At 34.7% G+C, this 22,990-nt stretch overlaps 1 protein-coding gene across 3 annotated transcripts in view; it reads right to left on the bottom strand.

Annotated features, from left to right (window-relative positions):
- BRINP3 (BMP/retinoic acid inducible neural specific 3) overlaps positions 1–22,990 on the bottom strand; it is a 404,393-nt gene that overhangs the window by 121,294 nt on the left and 260,109 nt on the right. For all 3 annotated transcript variants that reach the window (XM_013980016.2, XM_013980017.2, XM_005667914.3), the window contains exons 5-6: positions 5,321–5,426; positions 1,194–1,430 (exon numbers count right to left, since the gene is read on the bottom strand). In XM_013980016.2, coding sequence (XP_013835470.1) covers positions 1,194–1,430; positions 5,321–5,426 — 343 coding nt within the window. The remainder of the gene's footprint in view (positions 1–1,193; positions 1,431–5,320; positions 5,427–22,990) is intronic.

Here is a 22,990-nt window from a genome sequence, read left to right as displayed (position 1 = left end):
GGGTTAACGATCCGGTGTTGCCGTGAGCTGTGGTGTAGGTTGCAGACGCGGCTTGGATCCCGCGTTGCTGTGGCTCTGGCGTAGGCCGGTGGCTGCAGCTCCGATTCAACCCCTAGCCTGGGAACCTCCATATGCCGCGGGAGCGGCCCAAGAAATAGCAACAATAACAACAACAACAAAAAAGACAAAAAAAAAAAAAAAAAGATATGAGACACTGGAGTGACCCCTAAGAGTGCACCCTAAGAGACTCAGGATGAGAAAGCACAGGATACTGGCCTCAGGTAGCTGAGATACCCATCAAGGAAAGAGTTTCACGAGCCCTGAATTTTGCATCTTCCCATACGTGAAAAGTGTTAAATTCATTAACTTGAAATGTGTAGTTTTCTTTAACTAACAGCAGTCTTTTGATGTTCTGACTATCTGGCTCCCCCTTTAGCTCTGTGGCGCGCTCACTCAGAACGAGCTGAGCGTCCTGTCTCCCGGGCTTGAAGTGCTCAGAAAATCCACCGAATAAACCCTTAACACTCAGACTCACAGACACTGAGAACAGACTGTGGGTGCCAAGGAGGGTGTGGGGGGGAAGTGGGTGGGCCTGGAAGTTTGGGATTAGCTGATGCAAACTCTTACATTTAGAATGGATACGCAATGAGGTCCTGCTGTATAGCATAGGGAACTCTATCCAGTCTCTTGGGACAGACCATGATGGAAGATAACATAAGAAAGGGAATATACATACAGATACATAGATATATGACTGGGTCACTTTGCTGTACAGCAGAAATGGGCACAACATTGTAATCAACCATACTTTAACAAAAAAAGAAAATTCCGTAACACTCTCGACTGTCCGTTCGTGCATTTTTTCAGTTCACTGTTTAACTTCTTATATTGAGAAAGGCAAGGACTTTCATTATTAAATAACTAACAAATCAACTCAAGGGCAGGCTAGATTCTAGTGCCAACAGTATGGGGCAATACACAAGGTACCACATACGTTTTCAGTAAAATACTGAATAACCAGTAATAAAAGGAATACATATGCCAGTTTGAAAGAATGATACTAATCAATTGAATAAAATTCCTCCAAGTATGTAATAATTTCTTCCAAAAGAGTAAAATAGTCTTTTGAATATAGCAGGTTTTTTTTTTTTTTTGGCCAAGTTTAAAAAATGTTAGAGCAAAATATGTCTTACCTGATTCTTCAAAGTCCATGTTGTAGGCTTTCCAGGTTTCAGTTGTTCGAAGAAGATTCTCTTCCATGGCTTGAATGTCCATGGAGGGGCAGTTGCATTCTGGAAATTTGGGGCCACACTGACACCAGCAGTCATTGTCCTTGCAGATAAATTCTCCTTCTGAATTGCAAGCAATGTAGCTCAAAGCTGCTTGTACAAAACGCTCCTGAAGATAGTCTGGAAGGAGTACTTGAAGCCCTGACAGAGCAAATAAAGCAAATACATTTATTTTGATAAAGAAAAAGTATAATACATATGTACAATACCCAAAGAAGATCAAAAATTTAGCATATTAAGTTACGCATCTATACATTTTTGTCTTTTTTTTATGGCTGCACCTGCACCATATGGAAGTTCTCAAGCTATAGGGGTCGAACTGGAGCTGCAGCTGCTGACCTACACCACAGCCACAACCACAGCAATGCCAGATCCCAGCTGCTTCTGCACCTATAACACCGCTTGCGGCAAGGCTGTTAAATCCTTAACCCACTGAGCAAGGCCAAGGATCGAACTCATGTCCTCATGGATACTAGATAGGTTTGTTACCCCTGAGCCACAATGGGAACACCTACGGACATTTAAAAATGATCATTAGAAAACTAGCAAAATCTGCAAAATTGAAAGTAGTTATCATTGTTTTCAATATACACTGACTCCATGCACTGTTCAAGAGTCCCAGAAATTATAGAGGTGTTTAATATATCAGACTATCTAATTTTGATTTTTCAAATTATTTGATTGGTTATTTGACTTAATTGATCAGAATATTTACATTATATGATGTAGAGAGAACCTATCTTCCTTGATGTCAAATAGTTTTCCATTTTACCTTCAGACTATCAGCTCACATCTACGTAGATATCATAACACAATGGGTTGTGGCACTGACCAAAGAGCTATGGCATGTGGCTATAATACTTATACCTTAACAACACATAACCTTATATAAGTATTTTTTATATGGTCACTTCGACTGACTATCAGGAAACTATCAGTCAGACTGATTTAATTTTTTCACAGTTTATTTCCTTGTCCTGTATTAAGACAGCCTTAGTAATACAGTTTATTGGTTTTCCACATGCAAGTTTAATAAGCTGCTAACTCTATAAAAAATCAAAACTGAAAATAAGGCTATAAATTAATATTTTGAGGTCTCTACTAGTTTACATTTTAGCTTTCCTTGATAAATAGAAAAATCTAAACAAAGGGCTAAATATTCAAATTAATCAGTAGATAAAAACACAAAAGTAAGGGAAAATTTAGTCAGGGGCTATTTGCTATTTACTGCAAAATTTAATTTCTACAAATTTCATGTTTCTTTTCTAACCAAAAAAAAATCATTTTTGACATGACCATTCCCTATAAGATTAATTTAATTAAAATAATGAATTAGCATTTAGGGAAAAATCTACTTTATAAATATCTTGACAATTGTACCTATCTCATTCTTGTAGATTAATCCTCCTTTAGTTCAGTCAGGAAAAGTACTCTTAGCACCTACTGTCTAGTTTATTATTCACTTTTATTTTACTTCAAATAAATAACATTTATTGAATGCCTTCCATTTGGAAGAGAATTTCTAGGTAAGGTACCAATATAAAGATGACTGGAACATAGCCTGCCCTAAAAGTACATGCAATACATTTAGGGAAAATAAAATAATTAATATAATATAATATAATATAACATAACTTAAGTGTATAATAATCTTATACAATGACACTTCATAATTACTAGAGTTGGACTGCATGTATTTCATTTGGGATAATTAATTGGCAAAGCAATCATATTAGGTTCACAAAAAAGGTAGACTGGAACATGATTTGACAGAAGGATGGTTTTCAACATTAGGAGAGGTTTTTTGTGGCATAGGCTAATTCGTTAACGACACCACACACAAATGGACTGTGGAAGATATTTTTAAAAATAGAAGATAATATTGTTTCACTTCACATAAACTATAAGAATGCAATGAGTGAGTTGCTTATGAAAATAAATGTAGAGTAATGCTATTGGGTTCCTCTACCAGGGCGCAGTGTATGGAATTAATTCCCTTGTATTTCAGTGATGTTTAACCATGCAGGATATGCTGAGTCGTGCTTCACTGGGAAGTAGAAGATATAAAAAATAAAGATTAGTTTAGACAGAAGACTAAAATCTAAACTAAGGAAATGGTGATGGAAAGGCAATTTGGGTGACAGGAGAAGAGGAATGAGAATCTATTAGACATACTTTCTTGATGTAAGGCAGGTGAAATACATCAAATGACTTAGGGGAGTAAAATGATGAAGCTAGACATAGTCTAGTCTCACCTGCCCAGTGCTGTGAGTCATCAAATTACTGTATACTTCAGAAATATCTAGAGAGTCTACTGAAAACACTGCTTTTGGTGTAAGACACAGGCTAAGCCAGAGACTCTATTAACGAGACTCAGGAGTCAGCATATACTTATTACAACATCTCAGGTATTTTAAGTACGTGGAACCTGATGATTATCTCAATCTTAATTTTACAAAATACAAGACTGAAAACAGAAGAAAAAATGGAAAGAAATTCAGAGAATTTATGTAACAGTTAAAATGTCATAAAGCAAGTAATTGTATTATAATTTTTAATCTGTAAAAATGAGAGTGTCTTTGCAGAAGTATTGCTTCATTTATTTCTTGTGTTAAGTTTTTTCAAGGCAGATAGAAGGCTGAAGTTTTGTGTTTATAATATAATGCTCCTAAAACTGAACACTTTTTCAGAGAGTAAAAATCAATAAATAATAAAAAAAAGTATGTATACGTGTATGTGTAGCTTGGTCTCCATGCTGTACAGTGGAAAAAATAAATCAATAAATAAAAATTAAAAAAATACAATTTAATAGTAAATCAATTGAAATAAAGAGACGTCTGATGTAAAAATTCTTTGTCTTTTTCAGCGCAAATTAATACTCTTATGGAAAGTGAATGCATACATTTAAAAAGGAATGAACAGTAGAGAATTGCAAGTAATATTGATAGAGCACATTTCTGTTTAAATTCGAGAAAACATTTTATAACTTTAAATCTGAAACTGACAATGATAAATTGGATAGCATTTCAAGTTTAGAAATTCTAAGTACTTGTAATTTTTATGCAATTCAAAATGAATGAAATTCATTTATCATTTAAGATAAATTTAAATAACCTGATGCCGTTACATTTTTCAAGATTGTAAAGCTGAGGGGAAAACATGGCATAATTTCTGAAACTTTAAAGAATTTTCTTGTAAAACTGAATATCAGAAATACAAGTCTCACTTAGGCAATTAAAGAAGGTAGACAAGAGAACAACTCAAAATTCGTGCTTTGATCAGTCAACTTAATTTAGACAATGTGTCCTCTCAAAGACTTCACTGAATTTGTTGAACTAGGATCTGTTTAAATATGTGGATTCATAACTCCTCCTGCCTGTATGAATATCCATACCCATTTAGAGGATAGTATATATTTGTTAAAATTATTATTTTAAAACATCTTCTGTTGAATTATCTCACAAAATATCATAAGAGAAAGAAGATGATAAACTATTGCCACTGTCACATAATCTGTCTTTATAAAGGAAATAAAGCAAATATAAACATTGTGTTAATATATTCTTAAGTATATTTCTACTTGTCAAAAGACAAATGCAGCCTTAACTATCATATTAGTTTATTCTTAAAATGTCATCAGTTCAAATTACAATATGCATAAATACGGCTGACATTTTTATTGGAGTGTGTCAAGAAAAACATCAAAGCTCAGGCAGACATATGTAAAAATTAGTGCTTATCGAGATAATGATCACTGTTTAAAAGAAAAATATTATCACAAAATTTCAGTTCTGATGCATTACTTCATTTAAGAAGTAAAGTGAATTTTGACATTCTCTTCATCTGGTATAGAGAGGTTCATCAGTTAACAATGACCATATTAGCCTTTTCCGTGAATTTTAACAACCTAATACTGCAAGACTGCTTAGTTTTAAAATAGGAAGGAGAAGGAGAAGGAGAAGAAGCAAGAATCACAACTGGATAACTGTCATTCAGGCTAATAGAGAACTAGTGCAATTATACCTACATACCTTGTAGCTGAATCTTGTTCTCAGGACTCTGAACCAGAACAGAACTGACAGAATCTAGGTTGTCATAGTTGCTGCAGCCCAGAGGACCTGTCCGTGTTTCTGTTACCTGAAGAACAAAACATCCACCTTATTATATAAACCAGAGTGTATCGTATTCTTTCAAGTCAGTGGAGTTGTCACACACCAGGGTTGTACAACTGATAGTCAACATCCCTGTCCAGTCCAGTAGAAGGTCTGGGATCGGATACACACACCTACGCACAGAGGAGACAAGTGGCTCCATTATCACCAATTCCATTTCCTTCCCTTTGACCAAGCATCAGTCTTCAGAGAAAATAATGGTACCTCTTTTTGGTCAACAACATCACTCCTAAAAGGTCACCAGTTTTACTGAAGATATGGCAGAGCGTGCTTCTTTAGGTAGAGAGCAAGCTTTGACTCATCTAAGAGTTGATTTTTGTTCATTCATTTTTTTTCAATAAATCCAAACCACCTGCTAGACTACTGTATAAAGACTGATTTTATTATTTATTGTTTCTACTTAAAAATCTACAGTTTTCAGCTCTTTTATGGTGGCGTCAAAGTCTAAACTCTTTTGCTTGGCTTCCATCGATCCCACTTTTCCCAGAAGGCAGGCAGTCTTGCTGTACAGCTCGATCCGCTAATTCTATGCCTTTGCTTATACAATAACATCCTTGCCCCTCCTCCATCTTTCTCCCTATAAACACATTGATTTTTCTTTATCCTCAAAATTAACCTCATATTCAAACACCCACACAAAGTAGTCCTTAATAATTTGCACTAGTGTTACCACACCATCTCTATAAAGCTATGGTCTGCAGTGTCCAACTTAGCACTTAATTATGGAATCACCTATTGTAGACTTTTTCCCCTAAGGGTGTCTTAGGATGGATAGTAATCAAGAGATGAGGAGGCATTTAATCAATGATAGCAGACTGGAAACCTATCCTGAGGATATATTTTTAAAACCAAACATACTTCAAAACAGAGGAGTATTGTAATCATTTTTGCATTGGAACTTTTTATTCTCTATAACCAGAATGGTTTGCAAAACACTGCATAGATCATTTCATTTCACCTTTCATAGCCCCACAATATCTTCCCACCTCACTCAGGATAAAAGCCTGAGCCCCGTCTAGGACTAAAAAGATGCCATATCTTCCAGCTGCCTGTTACCCCTCTGGCCTCATCCCTCCTCTTCTCATTTACTGCATCCCAACACACTGGCTTCTTTGCTCATTATTCTCCTGCCTCATGATGTTTGACTTGCTGTTCCTGGACGTGGAATGATCTTCCTCAAGACATTTCTAATAGCACTCCTTCACTCTCTTCCAGTTTTTATTCAAATGACATTCTCTCTAGACTACTTGGACTAAGCTGTTTTATTTTTAAATTTTAAAAAATCATTTTCTGAAATCATTTCCTTTTTGCCTTCTTTCTTTCTTTCTTTTTGGCAGCTGGATATGGGATCTCAGTTCATTTGCATACCAGAGACTGAACCCTGTGGACTGCAGGGGTGAAAGCACTGAGTCCTAACCACTACACCATCAGGGAACTCCCTGGACTAATGCATTTTAAATGAATGTACTTTTAGACATGTCCTTCTTCCAACCTTTATTTCCTTTGCTCCTTACCTTGTTTTACATTTTTCCACAGTAGCTTTCTGCTTCTAACATGCTGTGTAATTTAGTCATTTATCATGAATATTGTTGACACTACTCATTAGAATGCAAGTGCCACCAAGGGCAGGAAATATTGCCTATTTGCTCACTGAAGTAGTCACAGCACATATTATGCCCTTGGAGAAGCCCATGGGCATTATGAGACGAGGACATAACGGGTGAGGGAAAAACCAAACCGAGGAAGATGCTAAGGCTGTCACTGAGATGGTGAAGGCCCAGAAGGAGCAGTGGCGACACGATTTATCCGAAGAAAATGGATTATGAAAAACAATTAGAACTGGCAAGATTACAAAACACTGAAAACATATATAATGGAGAGAAGCAAAGGCAATAGTTTGTAGCATAAGTGATAACATTAAGATGCTGAGCAAGGTCCACCATGAAGGGCATGCAAGGAGGCATATGGTTTTGAGCGCTTTGACTCTGAGTTGAATCACACTCTTAGTTGAAAACATCCATTAGAAGAAGTGACAATGCAGACCTATTTCTTAGAAGTTATACTAAAGATGGAATTACTACTTTGGGAGACAAAAACTTACAGATAATAATCAAAAACAGGGCCATGGACAGATGCCCTGAGGGAACGAATAACTGTATCATGACCATCATACTTCCTTAAACAGGTAGGCCTTTAGGGGAACAGATAACAACAGCTGGGAATGTACGTTACCATTTCTGTAACATCACACCAACTGTGTACTTCTTTACTGCTGCCCTCCAATGGTGACACGGAATATTTCTTAGTTTATTCAGGAAAATAAGTCCTGGTGTTGATATGTGCCACATACGTGCATGTGTGTGTGCCTGGGTGTGTATAATTAATATTTAAATATAAATGCGTACTAACAGATGAGTGAAAGGTTTGAAGACACCAAATATTTAGGGTTTCAGATAATTTAAATTGTCATCTTGTTCTATAGAGTAGCTTAACTATTTCCCACCAACACGCATAACCGTCTACCACCACATTTATAGAAACAAGCTCCAAAATTTGCCACTTAATACAGTTTTCTAAATAAAAGTATCTTAAAGCACACACTCATTGACATGGGATCTGAGAAATTAGTATGCAATCTTCTTAATGCTCAACTTTTGAAATAGGTTAAACTGTATTATTTTATCTCATTACAGACGGTCCCTTATGTTCAGTTACTGTTTTCTTAATAGTAAATTCAAGAGATTTAAATAATAGTCCTATACATTTAGAGAAAGTTTGAATATCTCTAACTATTTATCTAACTATTTATCTGTAGATAATTTTATTCCCTAACTTTGCAGTATACAATAATAAAATATAGCATATCTCATTGATAATTTTATTTTGTTTTTAATCATTCACAACTGATTTCACTGGTCATTGTCTGATTTAATATAAAAATTCACAAACTCTAGCACATTCATTGATGAAAATCTACTTTTCCAATTGTGGATTTTAAGGATCCTACATGTTTCATCAGTAATAAATATGTCTGTATTATGTCAATGTAATAAAAGGAATAAAAATGAAAAGAAAGTTAATAAAAGCTAACTTATTATACAAACATTTATATAGATATATTAACTCTACCAAAAATGAATTATATGGTTGTGCCAGCAGTAGCTTGAACTTTTGTTCATGAGCTGATAGATGGACATCTGATTTAGGGGTCTCCATATATAACATATCGAAGCAAGAGTTATCCAATAGCTACACATAAAAATGATTAAGCCTGACAAGACAATAATCCAGTACTGATAGCATTTAGCATTTTGAGAAATGACATACACAATGAGAAAGCATTTTACGTATTTTCTAAAATTTATCTCTTGGTGAGAGGATGTTGAAACAAGGGAACTTCCTGAAGTATTGAAGAACCATTGAGTTGTGGTTTTATCTGAATATCATGAGGAAAATGAATGTGCTTAAGGGACTGGGTGTGGAATGGAGGGGACTGGAAGCCATGGCTTGACCTGCTGTGGATGTAACGTCAAAACTAGTTTAGCACAAATTTGTTTCCAAAATACAACAAACATGCTCTTCTCTCACTGACAATTTATATGAATTTTGTTCAACTATCCTGTTAAAAATCAGAGAGGGTATAAAAGTATAGTAAATGGGAAAACATCTCTATTTTCAACTTTTCCTATATTGTTTCTGTATTGTTTTATTACATTGATGCCTATTCTTTTCACGGCTGGAGAATTTTGCAGAGAGTAAAAAAATCATGTTAAATAATTTGAATTATACAAACTAATGTTGATTAATTTGAAGAAAATAGACTTAAATGAGAATGCGAAGGTCAACGTCATACCTCTACTACTTCCCAGAGACGACGATCTAAGCTTCACCCTTCTGTCTGGAAAATGGCTAAAATCATACAGCAGAAAGAGGTGGTGAAGAAAAATGAGATAATCTGTGATACATGCTTCCTTCTCATGGGCCTGGCCCACCGTAGTAATTTCACAGTAAATGTAAATTATGTGGAAATGTTTTCTATTAAAAGGCAAAGACACAGTAACAACTCTATGGCAGACTTACTGGAGCCTTCCATACCCGAACTATCATGTGAGGTTATAAAATCCTAATAATTCTTCTGACATCAGTGCTGTATGTTAACATTTTCTTTGTAGACAGAGAAAGTGTGCCTGAATTTTATATCCATCCTAAATCACACGCACTCTTAAATGAGTCTATACACAAATTTTGCACAAGTCACATCAATATGCAATCAAGTGCAATATGGTAAGAATAATCCACAACAAGATGAAACTAGAAATACTGACATAGAAGAAAGTAGGCAGTTCACTTGCATAGAACAGAAAAGAACAACAACAGCAACTGCATGGAAAACAGAAACAATCCTTATCTCTTGTGTAGAAGATAATCAAGGAGTCTCTCAAAAAATGTATGGTTGTATGAGAAAACCTTTACACTTACTGAATGAAAAAAGTAAATGTATATGCCTCTTGTAAAAATCATACATGCGTATATATTATAAGTAGCTCTGTGAACCTATTATTGCTCTAGGCTTTTTTTCAAAATAAACAAAGTGTTAGTGCAACCATTTTGACTGAATTGATTATTGTTGATCAACAACTCTGTAAAACACATGACCGTAGGAATAGCATAATTCTTAATGCAAATCTACAAATGCACATTTATTAAAGTTTGTAATGTTCCAAAAAACTTCTTGGAAATCAAGAGGGGGAAATACTTTTCCCACCTAAACTCAAAAAAATAAAAAAAAAGGAATGTATCTACCCTCCATAACAATGACACATCATCTGTAAACTATTAATCATACGGTAAGAATAAATATGGACCAGCAGTGTTGTTTGTTCCAATTTGTCAGTTATAATGACAAAATTAATAAATGTTAATATTGAGAATTCAAGCCAAGGCATAAACTGAAAAGCCCAGAGGAAGAACTACTTCCCTCTCATTGTGTATGTGCCCTAATCTTTTTACCCAACTTGAACATGGTTGCGAGTAGGAGTAACTGCTGTTCAGGACCATCGTTTATTCATAACACCAAATTTTCATGTGCTTTATATTTTTACAGCCCTTCTATCCTCACAAAATATTCTGTTTTACTTGTTTCAAGAGATATGTTAGAGTATATTGAAATAGTTTCTGAATAAGTTCATAAACCACTGATTATGTATATGAAACAACAGAATACTGATCAGTACCGCGTGGTTCACCTGTGAAGAATTATGCCCAGAAAGAGAGCCTACTTTTCTGGTGGTTTATCAGAGCTTAACTGGCCTAAGGGAAAGGGGATACCTAATTGCAGCCCACTCTAGCCATCCTGTCCCACTGAAGGTATGAAGGAGGATGCGGGTTAGATCCCTGGCTTTGCTCAGTGGGTTAAGAATCTGGCGTTGTCATGAGCCATGGTGTACGTCGCAGACTGGCTCGGATCTGGAGTTGCTGTGGCTGTGGTGTAGGCTGACAGCTGTAGCTCCAATTTGACCCCTAGCCTGGGAACCTCCATCTGCTGTGGGTGTGGCCCTAAAAAGACAAAAGAAAAAAAAATATCAAAACAACTTCTTTATAGAGGAAAAAATATTGTAGGTTAGAAACTCAGATCTACATGAAGTAAGGAAAAACATCAAAAAAAGAATAAGTGAAGACAAAACATATTTTTTTATTTTTCTTATTTTTAATTTAACTAACAAATAGTTTGTTCAAAATAATAATATGAAAATGTATAAGGACTGTATTTTTTATGTATCTTATATAAATGAAATGAATGACAAGAATGATAGAATGATACAAAGGATGAGAGAGAATAATTAAGATCATTGAGTTATTACAAGTTGTTCACACGACCCATGAGGTCGTGTAGTGTTATCTGAAAATGGACTTGGATTAACTATAAATGTATATTGCATATGTCAGGGAGATGAATAGAAAATGTAAAAAAAAAAAAACCAAACAGACTATAACCACTATGCTAAGACAGGAGAGGAGATGGAATCATGTAAAATGCTTAAGTAAAACCACAAAAGGTAGAAGAGTGGAAGACAAAAACAGGAACAATAAATAAAGGCAACAAATAAGAAGCAACAATGAGTATAGTAGATATAAATCCAGCTATATTAATAATCACATTGAAAATCAATGCACCAATTAAAAGACAGAGATTTTCAGAATAGAGCATAAAACAAGACCCAAATTTAAGCTGTCCCCAAGGAGTGCACTTTAAATGTAAAGATTAAAAGTGTAGATTAATCATAAATAAATGGAGAAAAATATACCATACTAATACTAATCAAAAGAAAGCCAGAGTATAATTATATAACTATATTATGTTCAGACAGAGAAGACAAGTAAAACTGCCAAGGATAAAGAGAGCATCATGATAATGATAAAAATGGTTAACCCTTCATGAAGATATAATAATACTTAATATGTTAGGTGCCTAAGGGTAGAGCCTCAAGTCATATGGAGCAAAAACGAAGGGAATTATAGAAATAAATAGATGAACGCAGTTGGAAATTTCAACACCCTTCTATTAGAAATGGATAGGTCCAACAAGCGGAAATCTACAAACATAAGGTAAAATGGTAGCAGCAACACTTTTAAGTACACTTGACAAAACAGATGAAATTGTGTATTACTTTACTAAGGAATTTTAAAGAAGAATGAGGTAGAATTATCCATTACCAAGTGGTTTAAAATAGTATAAAGCCAGAAAATGCCAAGTGTTGATAATAATATGAGTTGTGACTGTAAATCTGTATAACCACTTCCACTTTAGAAACTATCTAAGGAGTTCCTTTCATGGCGCAGTGGTTAACGAATCCGACTAGGAACCATGAGGTTGAGGGTTCTATCCCTGGCTTTGCTCAGTGGGTCGAGGACCCGGCGTTGCTGTGAGCTGTGGTGTAGATTGCAGATGCAGCTCAGATCCCGTGTTGCTGTGGCTCTGGTGTAGGCCAATAGCTACAGCTCTGATTAGACCCCTAGCCTGGGAACCTCCAAATGCTGCAGGAGCAGCCCTAGAAAAGGCAAAAAAGACAAAAAAAAAAAAAAAAAAAAAAAAAAAAAGAAACTATCTAAGCAGATGTAGGCACATCTCATGAGCCAGACCTAAAGCCAATTTTAAAATATGAACATGAGTATAACCAAAGGGTCCATGCAAATAGGTTCATAGCAATTCCATTCTTAATAATCCTTAACTGAAGAAATCAAAATGCTAGTCGAGAATTCAATGTACAAGTAAACTGAGGATTTGCATACTGTACCGCAATGACATAGAATAACTTGAATGAATCTCGCAAATATAACGTTGAGTGAAGTAAGCCACATAGAGCATGCCTCCATTAATACGAAGGTCAAGGTCAGACAAAAATGCTTTATGGAGTTATAAGCCATGAGGGTGGTCGCACTTTGTGCATAGTAGCAAAGGTAAGAGGAGGTGAGGGGGCCTCCTTGGATTCTGGTCATGTTTGAATTTTTATATAGATGATGGAGGCTTAACTGTGTTGCAGTCTCAACACCATGACTGTGTACTTTGCTGTATATATGGTATTTATCAGTAAAACATTTACCAATAATAGTTGGTTAATATTGGTTCTCATGAATTATATCAAGGCAGCCACATGTCATCTATGTCTACATCTATGTGGGTGTCATCAACCTATCTATCTGGTATCTATCTGTAGTCATGTCTCTAAACTACAATACTAGCATGGATCTTTGCACCTATATCCTTTCAAATTGATTGTTGTTATAATGTGATTTTGCCAAAATAAATTGCTAAAATCTGACACTAAATAAATAATGAAAAGCAGATGATTTATCTTAAGGTTATTAATATAATAATTTATTTAATTGGATTTGATTCCCTTTTAGTCACCTTGAAGTATCACATTTATTTCATTTTCTCTCAAGACCATGATTATGCCTATTCCGTAATTGCAGATATGTACATGATTAGTCAATCATCCGCCAGGACTAACTTGTAGATTAATCCTTCTTATTTTTATTTGGTGCATACTCATAATTCCACTTCTCTCTGAAAGTGGAAAAAAGACATAAGCCTTTTCCTAGTAACCTCAACTACAGGTAACAATAAGAATTGTAATTACATAAGCAAGCTATTTAAATATTCAATTTTTCATAATGGTAATTACTTTTTAGTTTATATTGGTTAAAGGGCTTTGAAATCTTTTGAAAATAAATCATTATATTTTACATTAAAGAACAGAGTTTACTAAATTTTCATAATTAATATTCAAAACAGAAACTCTAATAATGAAAAAGGTATCAGGAAAAGACCCCATAGATACAGTTGGGAAGATTTCTAAAAGCAATGACACCTTAACAAAATTAAAAGCACTATTTTCCAAGATTAGGACATTATTTGAGGGAGTAAAATTAGGAGATAAAAACTCCCAATATTTTAATATCTTACACTTTTTTTCTTACCACAAATTTTTCTTTACATTATGGCAATTATAAAATTACAATCACCAGTTTACATTACCTTTTTTACTTATTTAACTGTAAATTTCCTACTTATCATTAAACATGGTATCTGGCACATAGTAGAAATTCAATAACTGTGAACAAAATTGGTGAATAAATATTTTACTTTCAGTTAGAGGTCTTTACTTGAAAATATTTTAATGTTTTCGAGACCTTCTTGAAGAAAATGGAACAGTGACAGTATATGTAAATTTTAGAGCAATGGTGAGTTTTAGAAATCTCCTAGCTTACCATTTCATTACACAAATGAGGTATCTGGAACCAAGGAAATTATAGAGCTAGTTCCATATCACAGAAGTGAAATGAAAGCTGGAATTGGGTCTTGAATATCATGACTTCTAAATCGCATGCCCATTCCAAACAGCATATTGGCTTTTCAAGCTCTAGACTTAAGTTTTGGAAACTTTGCTTGCATTAATTTAATCTATTCTCTGTCTTTCATTCTCTCTAGCAATACAGTTAAAACAATAACGCACAATTTAATGGTCTAGATTGAAGTACAGGTCAATTAGAATGGGGTGGTATCTTGAGTCATTCTCATGAACAATAATACTGTTGTGAATGTCTGGTTAATATAACTTTGATTGAGGGCCAAATGAATTAGCTTTTATTCTATGTATTAATTTATTAATGCTTTGAAATAAAACTTCCCACATATTCTTAAATTACTCTATACCAGATTTCTAAGAAGTAATATACAACTGTTGATTAGCTTCCACTATGTTGTTGCTCTTACTAAAGAAATAAAAATCTTTATTTATTTATTTATTTATTTATTTTTTGTATTTTTAGGGTCACACTTGTGGCATATGGAAGTTCCAAAGCTAGGGGTCTAATCGGAGCTGTTGCTGCCAGCCTACACCATAGCCACAGGAATGCCAGATCTGAGCCATGTCTGCGATCTCACCTACACCACAGCTCAGGGCAACACCAGATCCTTAACCCACTGAGCGAGGTCAGGGATTGAACCCCCAGCCTCATGGTTCCTAGCAGGATTCATTTCCATTGCGCCACGACGGGAACGCCCTAGAAATAAAATCTTTTATCACCACACATGGTTGAAGCTATCAAACTGACTGAAAGGTTTAGAAAGTGTTGGTACTAAATATATGTATGTAGTTTGTATATATGTAAATATTTATACATAGTACAAATTGTAATTAATTATATGAAATAATTATATCATATGGTATAATACACATCAACATACAATTTTATAATAACATACATTTTAGATATTAAAGTGTTATACTTGATCATTACGTCCTACATGATAATTATATATGATATCAATCACACAAATGTTATATGATAATTATAAGTTGTACATAAGAAATTAAATACATGTATAATGGGTTTTTAAATGTAAATATTGAGTTAAAAAATACTTTTATTTTTCCCCTGCAAGTCATTAGCACTTTATTTCAAAATTTTACTAAACATTTAACATCAAAATGCAGTTCAATATAGTTCCAGTTCTTTATCCTGCTGCAACATATCTAGGCTTAATATTTAATGAGAAATGAATTTTCAAACATATTCATTTTAAGAACTATGTAAAAACAGTATTCATATCAGAATAAACATATTTCAGTAGCAAAGACTTCCTTAATTTTTAAAATTGTCTTACTATTTGTAGTAAGTTTTACAACTATTTTATTGTACAACTATTTACTACTTTACATGTACAAAGTTACACGTCCTTAAGTGAAAAATACAAGAGTATATCAATGATAAATTTCCTTGCATCTCCACAGAACAATGCACATTATGCTTAGTGTATTATTCACGATTAATATCACGATTTAAAGTGCATTTGACATCGTTGATGTTTCTTGAACGTGCTCCAACAACTTAATGGAAGTTTAAAATAGTACATGATATATAATCAATGTTCAGATGACTCAAAATCTTCACACGATAATCACAAACATGAATCAAAGATGGGTTCAATGTAAGGGAGCATAGACCATTGTTGAATTACTTATCCATGCAAATTACTTTGTGCTGAAAATTATTTCCCTTGGTTCTAGTTCCCATAGTTTTCAATGGATGACATACTTTCAGCTATTAGTATCATTGATTCATAGAACTGTATTTTTTTGACTTTTAAAAAAATTACAGTATAGTTGAAGAATCGTATTCTTAAAAGCTCCCTAGAGTTTTTTTCTATAAAAAGAGCAGAATTACTTAAAACAATGAGGATTACAAATGATAATTATAAATGCTATCATACATATCCATAAAACATGTATAAAATAAATATAAATTATAAAAACATAAGGGATGAGAAACAATGTAGCTAAGATAAAGTATGTGAAACAACCTATTACATTTTGAGGAGACTGATACAAAAGACAGAGCATATGTTTAATTTAGGGACAAAACAGACTATGTCTTCTTGGAGAGCAGTTGCCTCAGTGCAGTTTCCACTTGTATTTGTGGCCATGAGGCCAGGCGTGGCTACAATGATTGACCTATTTTTCCTACCGTCCATCAAAATAATACACATCTGCAACCCATAAACACCCACGTGTAAACCTGTTGAGAAAGACTGTGTACGCTCTTTGAATACATATTAAAATATAAGACTGCACAGGAGGCCAGAAAAGAGTTTTCTCAGGTTCTTAAAGTGTCTATTCAGTGTAATACAGAAGAAGGTGAACTGGACACAATTTAGTTGGAACAAACTTGCCAAATAACATCAGGACTCTTTTATGCTTAAACCATGGTTACCATGGAATTTCAATGCGTGGTGCTTGATTGGTCTGGGAGAAGCGAAATCTATAAGCTCACTCCTACAGATGCTATTTTGATTTATTTTTTAAACAGTGCAAAGCTTAAAAATCATAACGATTTCAAGAACACTCCATAGCCAAAAAAAAAAAAAAAAAAAAAAAAAGAGAGGCTTTCATTAGATTTCTAACTACATATATATACATTTAGAAAACTGATGTTTTTCTAAAAGCTACATTTGGGATAGCTATGCCTGACAAAGTTACATAAATGGTAAGCTTGTACCTCATTATATGACGTCTTAAGGAGTACTGCTGTTATCCTACTGTTGGCTAAGAGTTTTCCGATGTATCCAATATTAATATGAAAAAAAATAAAGTGTCACTGCCACAGGGCAGTTGCAAATAACAGAGATTGCAACTTGGTTCAGGGCTGTGGCATGCTGTCTGCCTTCTGGCGAGAGTTATTAGGCCGCCACTGCGGTTCTGAATGCCACTTGCCCCAGTCCTGAGAAATCACATTTTAGGAAACGCAGGAGCCAGAGGTTCTTTTCTGTTGCTTCACATAAAACAGATGTAATGTAAGACAACATTCGTTACATTTAGTTTAGAAATGAAAGGAAACAGAAGAGGTAAAACATTAAGAATGATTTTATTTTCTTTATTGTTGATGCTATGAATTGCAGTCTCATTGCCTTTTTGAGTTATGAAATCAACTTAAAATTATGATAAACTTGAAAATGCAATGGCAATTTCAGAATACAAATACTATGTTTTCGGAGCTTGCATAAATCATCATGTGAAACAAATGATGTTTTGTCAACAGTTTCAACAATGATGTCCGCTATTTTATAAAAATGAAAATAGAAAAGTAGGACTTACTTGAAAGCTACATTTACTATAACAAAATCATCGAAGAAGTGGGATTAGGAGAGTCTTCAGCCTTGCCTGCCTCTCCCTTGGAGAGAGTGATCTTTAATTGCGAAAGAACTTGCATGGTCTGTTTCCTACAGTTTTTCTCATTCCTTTCCCAAAGAATTTCTGTACCTCTTGCTCCAACTACTCTAAACCATTCCTCTACCTGGATGTGTTTTCTCTCTGCTTGGATGGAGTAAGCAAATGAGCAGTTAGAGTGAATTCACCAAAGATGTTATAGACTCACCTACAACTGAGTACATACACACAAAATCTGTTGCCATGATGGGTGAGCAGAGGGTAGCACGAACCACAGCCTCTCACTTCAATAAGCCTTGTTGTATAATTTATTTTATCCATATGTTTCTAAATCTATCCAACCTGCTCAATCGGTGGTCACTTGGAGTCGCAGTCAAGCAGTTAACTGTGCGCTGATGCTCTAGGTGATAGCAACACTCAGCAACTGAATTACTTATTTTGCTTCCGTTTGATAGAGTAGCTAAAAAATAGGCAGATGCAAAAGTCAAGGGCTGGAGGAAAAGCACCTATCACCATATTAGAGGATAGTGGCAGCTGAAGCAGGGGTGCTGCCAGTCAGTCCATCATGGCTGGCAGTGAGCACAAAGCACACACTGGGAAAATCTATCACTGTCAAAATGCCAACCACAGGATGCTCTGCCATACTAAGACACTAAAGCAAGATACCTGGTTAGAATAGGCTTATTTTGTGTCGCCAATCTAATAAAACCATTTCATCATTATTATTTTTAATTGTCTCCTTTAATTTGAGAGTCGATAGGGTGTATTTCACAGCAGCTCCCAATGTTTTATTAAGGAAAAACTTTTACGAAAAATTTTTCATTATCCCTCTGAAATTCCACATTTAATATGACTGTTCTGAACTACTTATTAAAACATTTCTTGTGGCTTCTGATTAGAAATATACAACTTTTTATTATAGTCTTTTGAAGTTTCAGCAGTATTGAATATTTCTGAATTCCTTAAGCATATCAAAAGCTTCTGACTTCAGTTATCTTTTTGTAATAGGACAACGAATGCCTGCGCACAGACTAGCTAAACTTCTCATACCGAGACTGTCATATTCTTCCATTTGTCACCCAATTAAACAAGCGCCTGGAGAACTGATAAGCACACCACACTAAAACTCAACAGACTCGGGCGTAATTAGAGAGACAGAAGTGCATTTCTTGTTTCAACTGGCCATTACAGAAACAGCTCTGCTGTCATTTCTCTCTCTCTCTCTTTTTTTTTTTCTTCAAAAAATAAATTGGCATTGCTCACACACAGAAAAGTTAGGCTAAGTCCAAATTCTACTTTAGCAACTGATTGCCACCAAAAATCAGCACCAAGATGACTTCAAATGAATTTTTAAAAAATTGTAGAAGAGAAAGTGGAATCCTACAGTTCACATAAATTACACATGTATCATTAAAATTCTAAGACCCAGAAAAAAAGCAATAAATTGGCCAAATATGTCAGCAATATTGCAATCATATTCTTCAGTGCTGCTCTCCCTCTAAATATTTCTTGAGTTGAAACATAGCCTGAGGATTAAATTCTTATCATAAAAAATAATGGAAGCATAACAAAAGTGGAAAGGAAAAAGTTTAGTCATTTTTAAAGGATTTGTATAGTTCCTGGAACATATTTAGAAGAAAAATAATTAAAATTCAATGTGCACTTTCACTGCCCTCTTTACCTCTCTATTGTTTTTTTCCCTAAATCCTTTCTTTGTTATATTATTTCTTCTTGACTATTTATTTCCCTCAGAGACAAGGATGCCCAGTGGGCTTCTATCCCTCCCTCGTATCTCTGGGTATCTCCAATGCATACACACATTTATTTAATTTGAGATCCATCACTTACCACTACTTCGCATTCTCAGCCTTCCTCTCCTATGATCTGTGATTTTAGCATTTATTACATGGTTGGAATTGTTTTAAAAAATATAACCATCAGAGTGAGTGCACCAATGATATATTTGCTCAATTTTTGCAATTCACGAATTGTTTTACCTTTCCAAATTAATCTTATTTTCATAGTTATTTTATATTATTTGAGTTATTATATATTACTTGAGTTGACGTTTTCTTAATGATCTTCATTTTTTCCATTATAGCTGATTTACAGCATTCTGAAAATTTTCTACTGTACAGCAAAATGACCCAGTCACACATACATATAAACATTCTTTTTCATATATTATCCTCCATCACACTCCATCAAAAGTAACTACATATGGTTCCCAATGCTATACAGCAGGATCTCATAGCTTATCCATTCCAAAGGCAATACTTTGCATCTATTAACCCCAAATTTCCAGTCCATCCCACTCCCTCCCCCCCCCCCTTGGCAACCACAAGTCTATTCTCCAAGTCCATGAGTTTCTTTTCTGTGGAAAGGTTCATTTGTGCCATATATTAGATTCCAGATATAAGTGATACCATATGGTATTTGTCTTTCTCTTTCTCACTTACTTCACTTGGTATGAGAGTCTCTAGTTCCATCCATGTTGCTGCAAATGGCATTAGTTTGTTTTTTTAATGGCTGAGTAGTATTCCATCGAGTATATATACTATATCTTCTGAAGTTGTTTTACTTCTATAGATTATAAACTTTTATCTACCAGCATTTTATTTTGTGTTTTTTTTCTTTTTTATAAAATTTCTATACTTTCAAATGATATATCTCTAGGTATATCTTCCTAATTTCAGTTTTTCATTGTGTTTTGTATTCATTTTTATAGGTGTGAGATACTTTTCCGTCAATTTGTATTTGTAACAATCCCCTATTAATTGGTATACTTAATCTCAACCACAAATTATTTTGGTTTGTGTTTCCCAAGTTTGCAAGAATCTCCATCATCTATATTTCTTTAGAGGCTTACAGTAATCATGCTCTATGTTTTCTTTTTTTAATCTGGCCCCACTTAGATAGGCTCATACTTTTTGTTTACTCACTGGACACCAGGTCAATGCTGCAGTATTAAAATACTTCATGGGCTGTAATTCTGCATGGTGAAGTCTGTGCCATGTAGTTGTGGCCTCAAACAAAGCAGCAATACCCTATCGGTTCTCTGCTCTGCTATTAAGACTTAGTTTCTTCACCCTGAGGAGCTTCCCATGCCTTGGATAGGAAGACTGCTTCATTTATTCAAGCACTCTTCAGCTCCTAAGGGTCAGGGAAACAAAACTACACTCGTACGGTGCCAGACATCTTTAAGTGCTAAACTCTCCCTGCTAACAATTACATTCTAATCCTCAAAATTAAGACATCCAGAAGCTGCTGCTCAGGCTTGCAATAATCTCAGATGGAAGAAATTGCTTCAAATAGCTCTCATGTTTCTACTATCCAGGGCATCTTTTCCTTAGGGCACCTAAACCTATTTGGCTCAGGAGAGATGGACGGATGAGAATGGAAGTTGGAAATAGAAGAAATTCAATTCTCTCTTTAACTTGCCAACTTTCCAGATGCCCTTCATATCTTTCAGACAAATGAGCACTCAGTGATTAGACCAATTCACTCCTCAATCTCTTCATTTGTTTTCTATACATCAGTGATTCTCACACTTTTTCTCCTTTTAGAGTCTCTCTTGATTCAGGGTCCATAATTGCAACTCTCTTGTAGATCCTGATTTTCATTAATTCCTCATAACACTTGTGTCACAAACTGAACTTATTGTCTCTGTTGCTATAAAACCCAACTTCTGTCATGACCCAACAAGTTAGTGGAAGCACCACAGCACCCAATCTCTCAAGCTTAAACCCACTTTTATCGTCTCTAGATTCTCTCCCTATATGCCTTATACCAATTAGTAGGCAACCATATAAATTTTATTTTACCTATAACCCATGTTTCTCCATTGCTACTGCATGAGGTAAGCTTTTTACCTACTCTTTGATTATTTTCTGAAATAATATCCTAAATTATTTATATGCCATTAGACTTTTCTAATCTAATAAACTATTACGTTTGAGTTATAATGTTGAAAGATTTCTCATATAACAGCAGCAATAACAACAAAATTATTGTCATGTCAAAATATTGTTACAGACCCCTGACTGGCTTCTCGATTGCTCCACGTATTTTTGTAACTACCTTGAAGCAGTTCCACTCAATTAGTTGGTGCTTAAAACTGCATTATTTTGATTTCTTCTTGGTGGTTTGCATGTTTGCTACAACTGCTTGTTCAAGCTAACACTGAGCTCAGATTCCTGGCTGTGCAGTGGGCTCAGGTCTGCTCTACTGGTGTTCCATCCAGGACCCAGGATGAGATACAGTGGTTTTCTAGAGAAAGCTTCTCACATGACAATGACAGAAGCACAAGAACAGAAAGAGAAACACAACAATACACTCCACGCCTGTGAGACATTGTCAAAATTCCATTGGCCAAAATCACCTCACCAAGGCCAACATTACAAGGACAGAAAAAATGTTCCCCAGATATCACCAGAGAAATTAACAAACTCACTTGACCAAGGGTGTGCTGAAGGCGCTGGTAAATAATCAAGAAAAGCTAAAGGCATGAGTAGGGAACTGGGAAAAAAATAACTCAATTTATACCATTATAACTGGGAAACAGGGCTCTTCCCAAATCAGTCACAGATTTCTTCAGACACACTGGAATTTTCTGTAATTCTCTGGAACACCACACACTTTCACATTTAAAGCCTTTATCTTCCCTCTGGATTTTCCTTTGAGTAATACCACCTTACTATTTATCCTTCAAGCCCCAGATTAGATATTTCTGAGCATTTTTATCAACTCTCTCAGACAAGAATCAATGGATGTCCTTGCAGCAAATTTATTTTTGCCATTTTGCCTTTTTCTGTCCAGGTAGCTGCCTCCAAGACTGAATACATCACGGCGAAAAATCACGTCATTTTCATTTATTTAGTCTTAACACCTACCAGCATTGAGCACATCACAGATACTAAATGAATATGCACCATATAAGCAAGTTAATTGGGTAATTTGTAAACTTCCAGACAATCTTACACTAATATAGGGCATTGAACATTATGTCTAGTAATTACAGGATAACATATAATGTATACGTTTTGCTTTAATTTACAAACCAATTAATTCAACTAAAATTATTTTAACTGATCATTAAAGTAAAAATTTAACTATTAGATGCTTCAAATATGAAAACTAGCAACTGACTTGTATGAAAATAAGAATCAAGAAAAGTAAAATGTTTCAAAGTAGGTGACATTTGTATGCATAATTAAAAAATAAAAGAAATGCTTTTTAAAGATTATCTCCTTTCTAGGTCAAAATTTTCTCTGAGCATGATTCCATTCTGGAGGAGATT

This window comes from Sus scrofa, chromosome 10, assembly GCF_000003025.6.
Source record: "Sus scrofa isolate TJ Tabasco breed Duroc chromosome 10, Sscrofa11.1, whole genome shotgun sequence".
Taxonomy (NCBI): domain Eukaryota; kingdom Metazoa; phylum Chordata; class Mammalia; order Artiodactyla; family Suidae; genus Sus; species Sus scrofa.
This window is presented reverse-complemented; position numbering and strand designations above follow the sequence as displayed.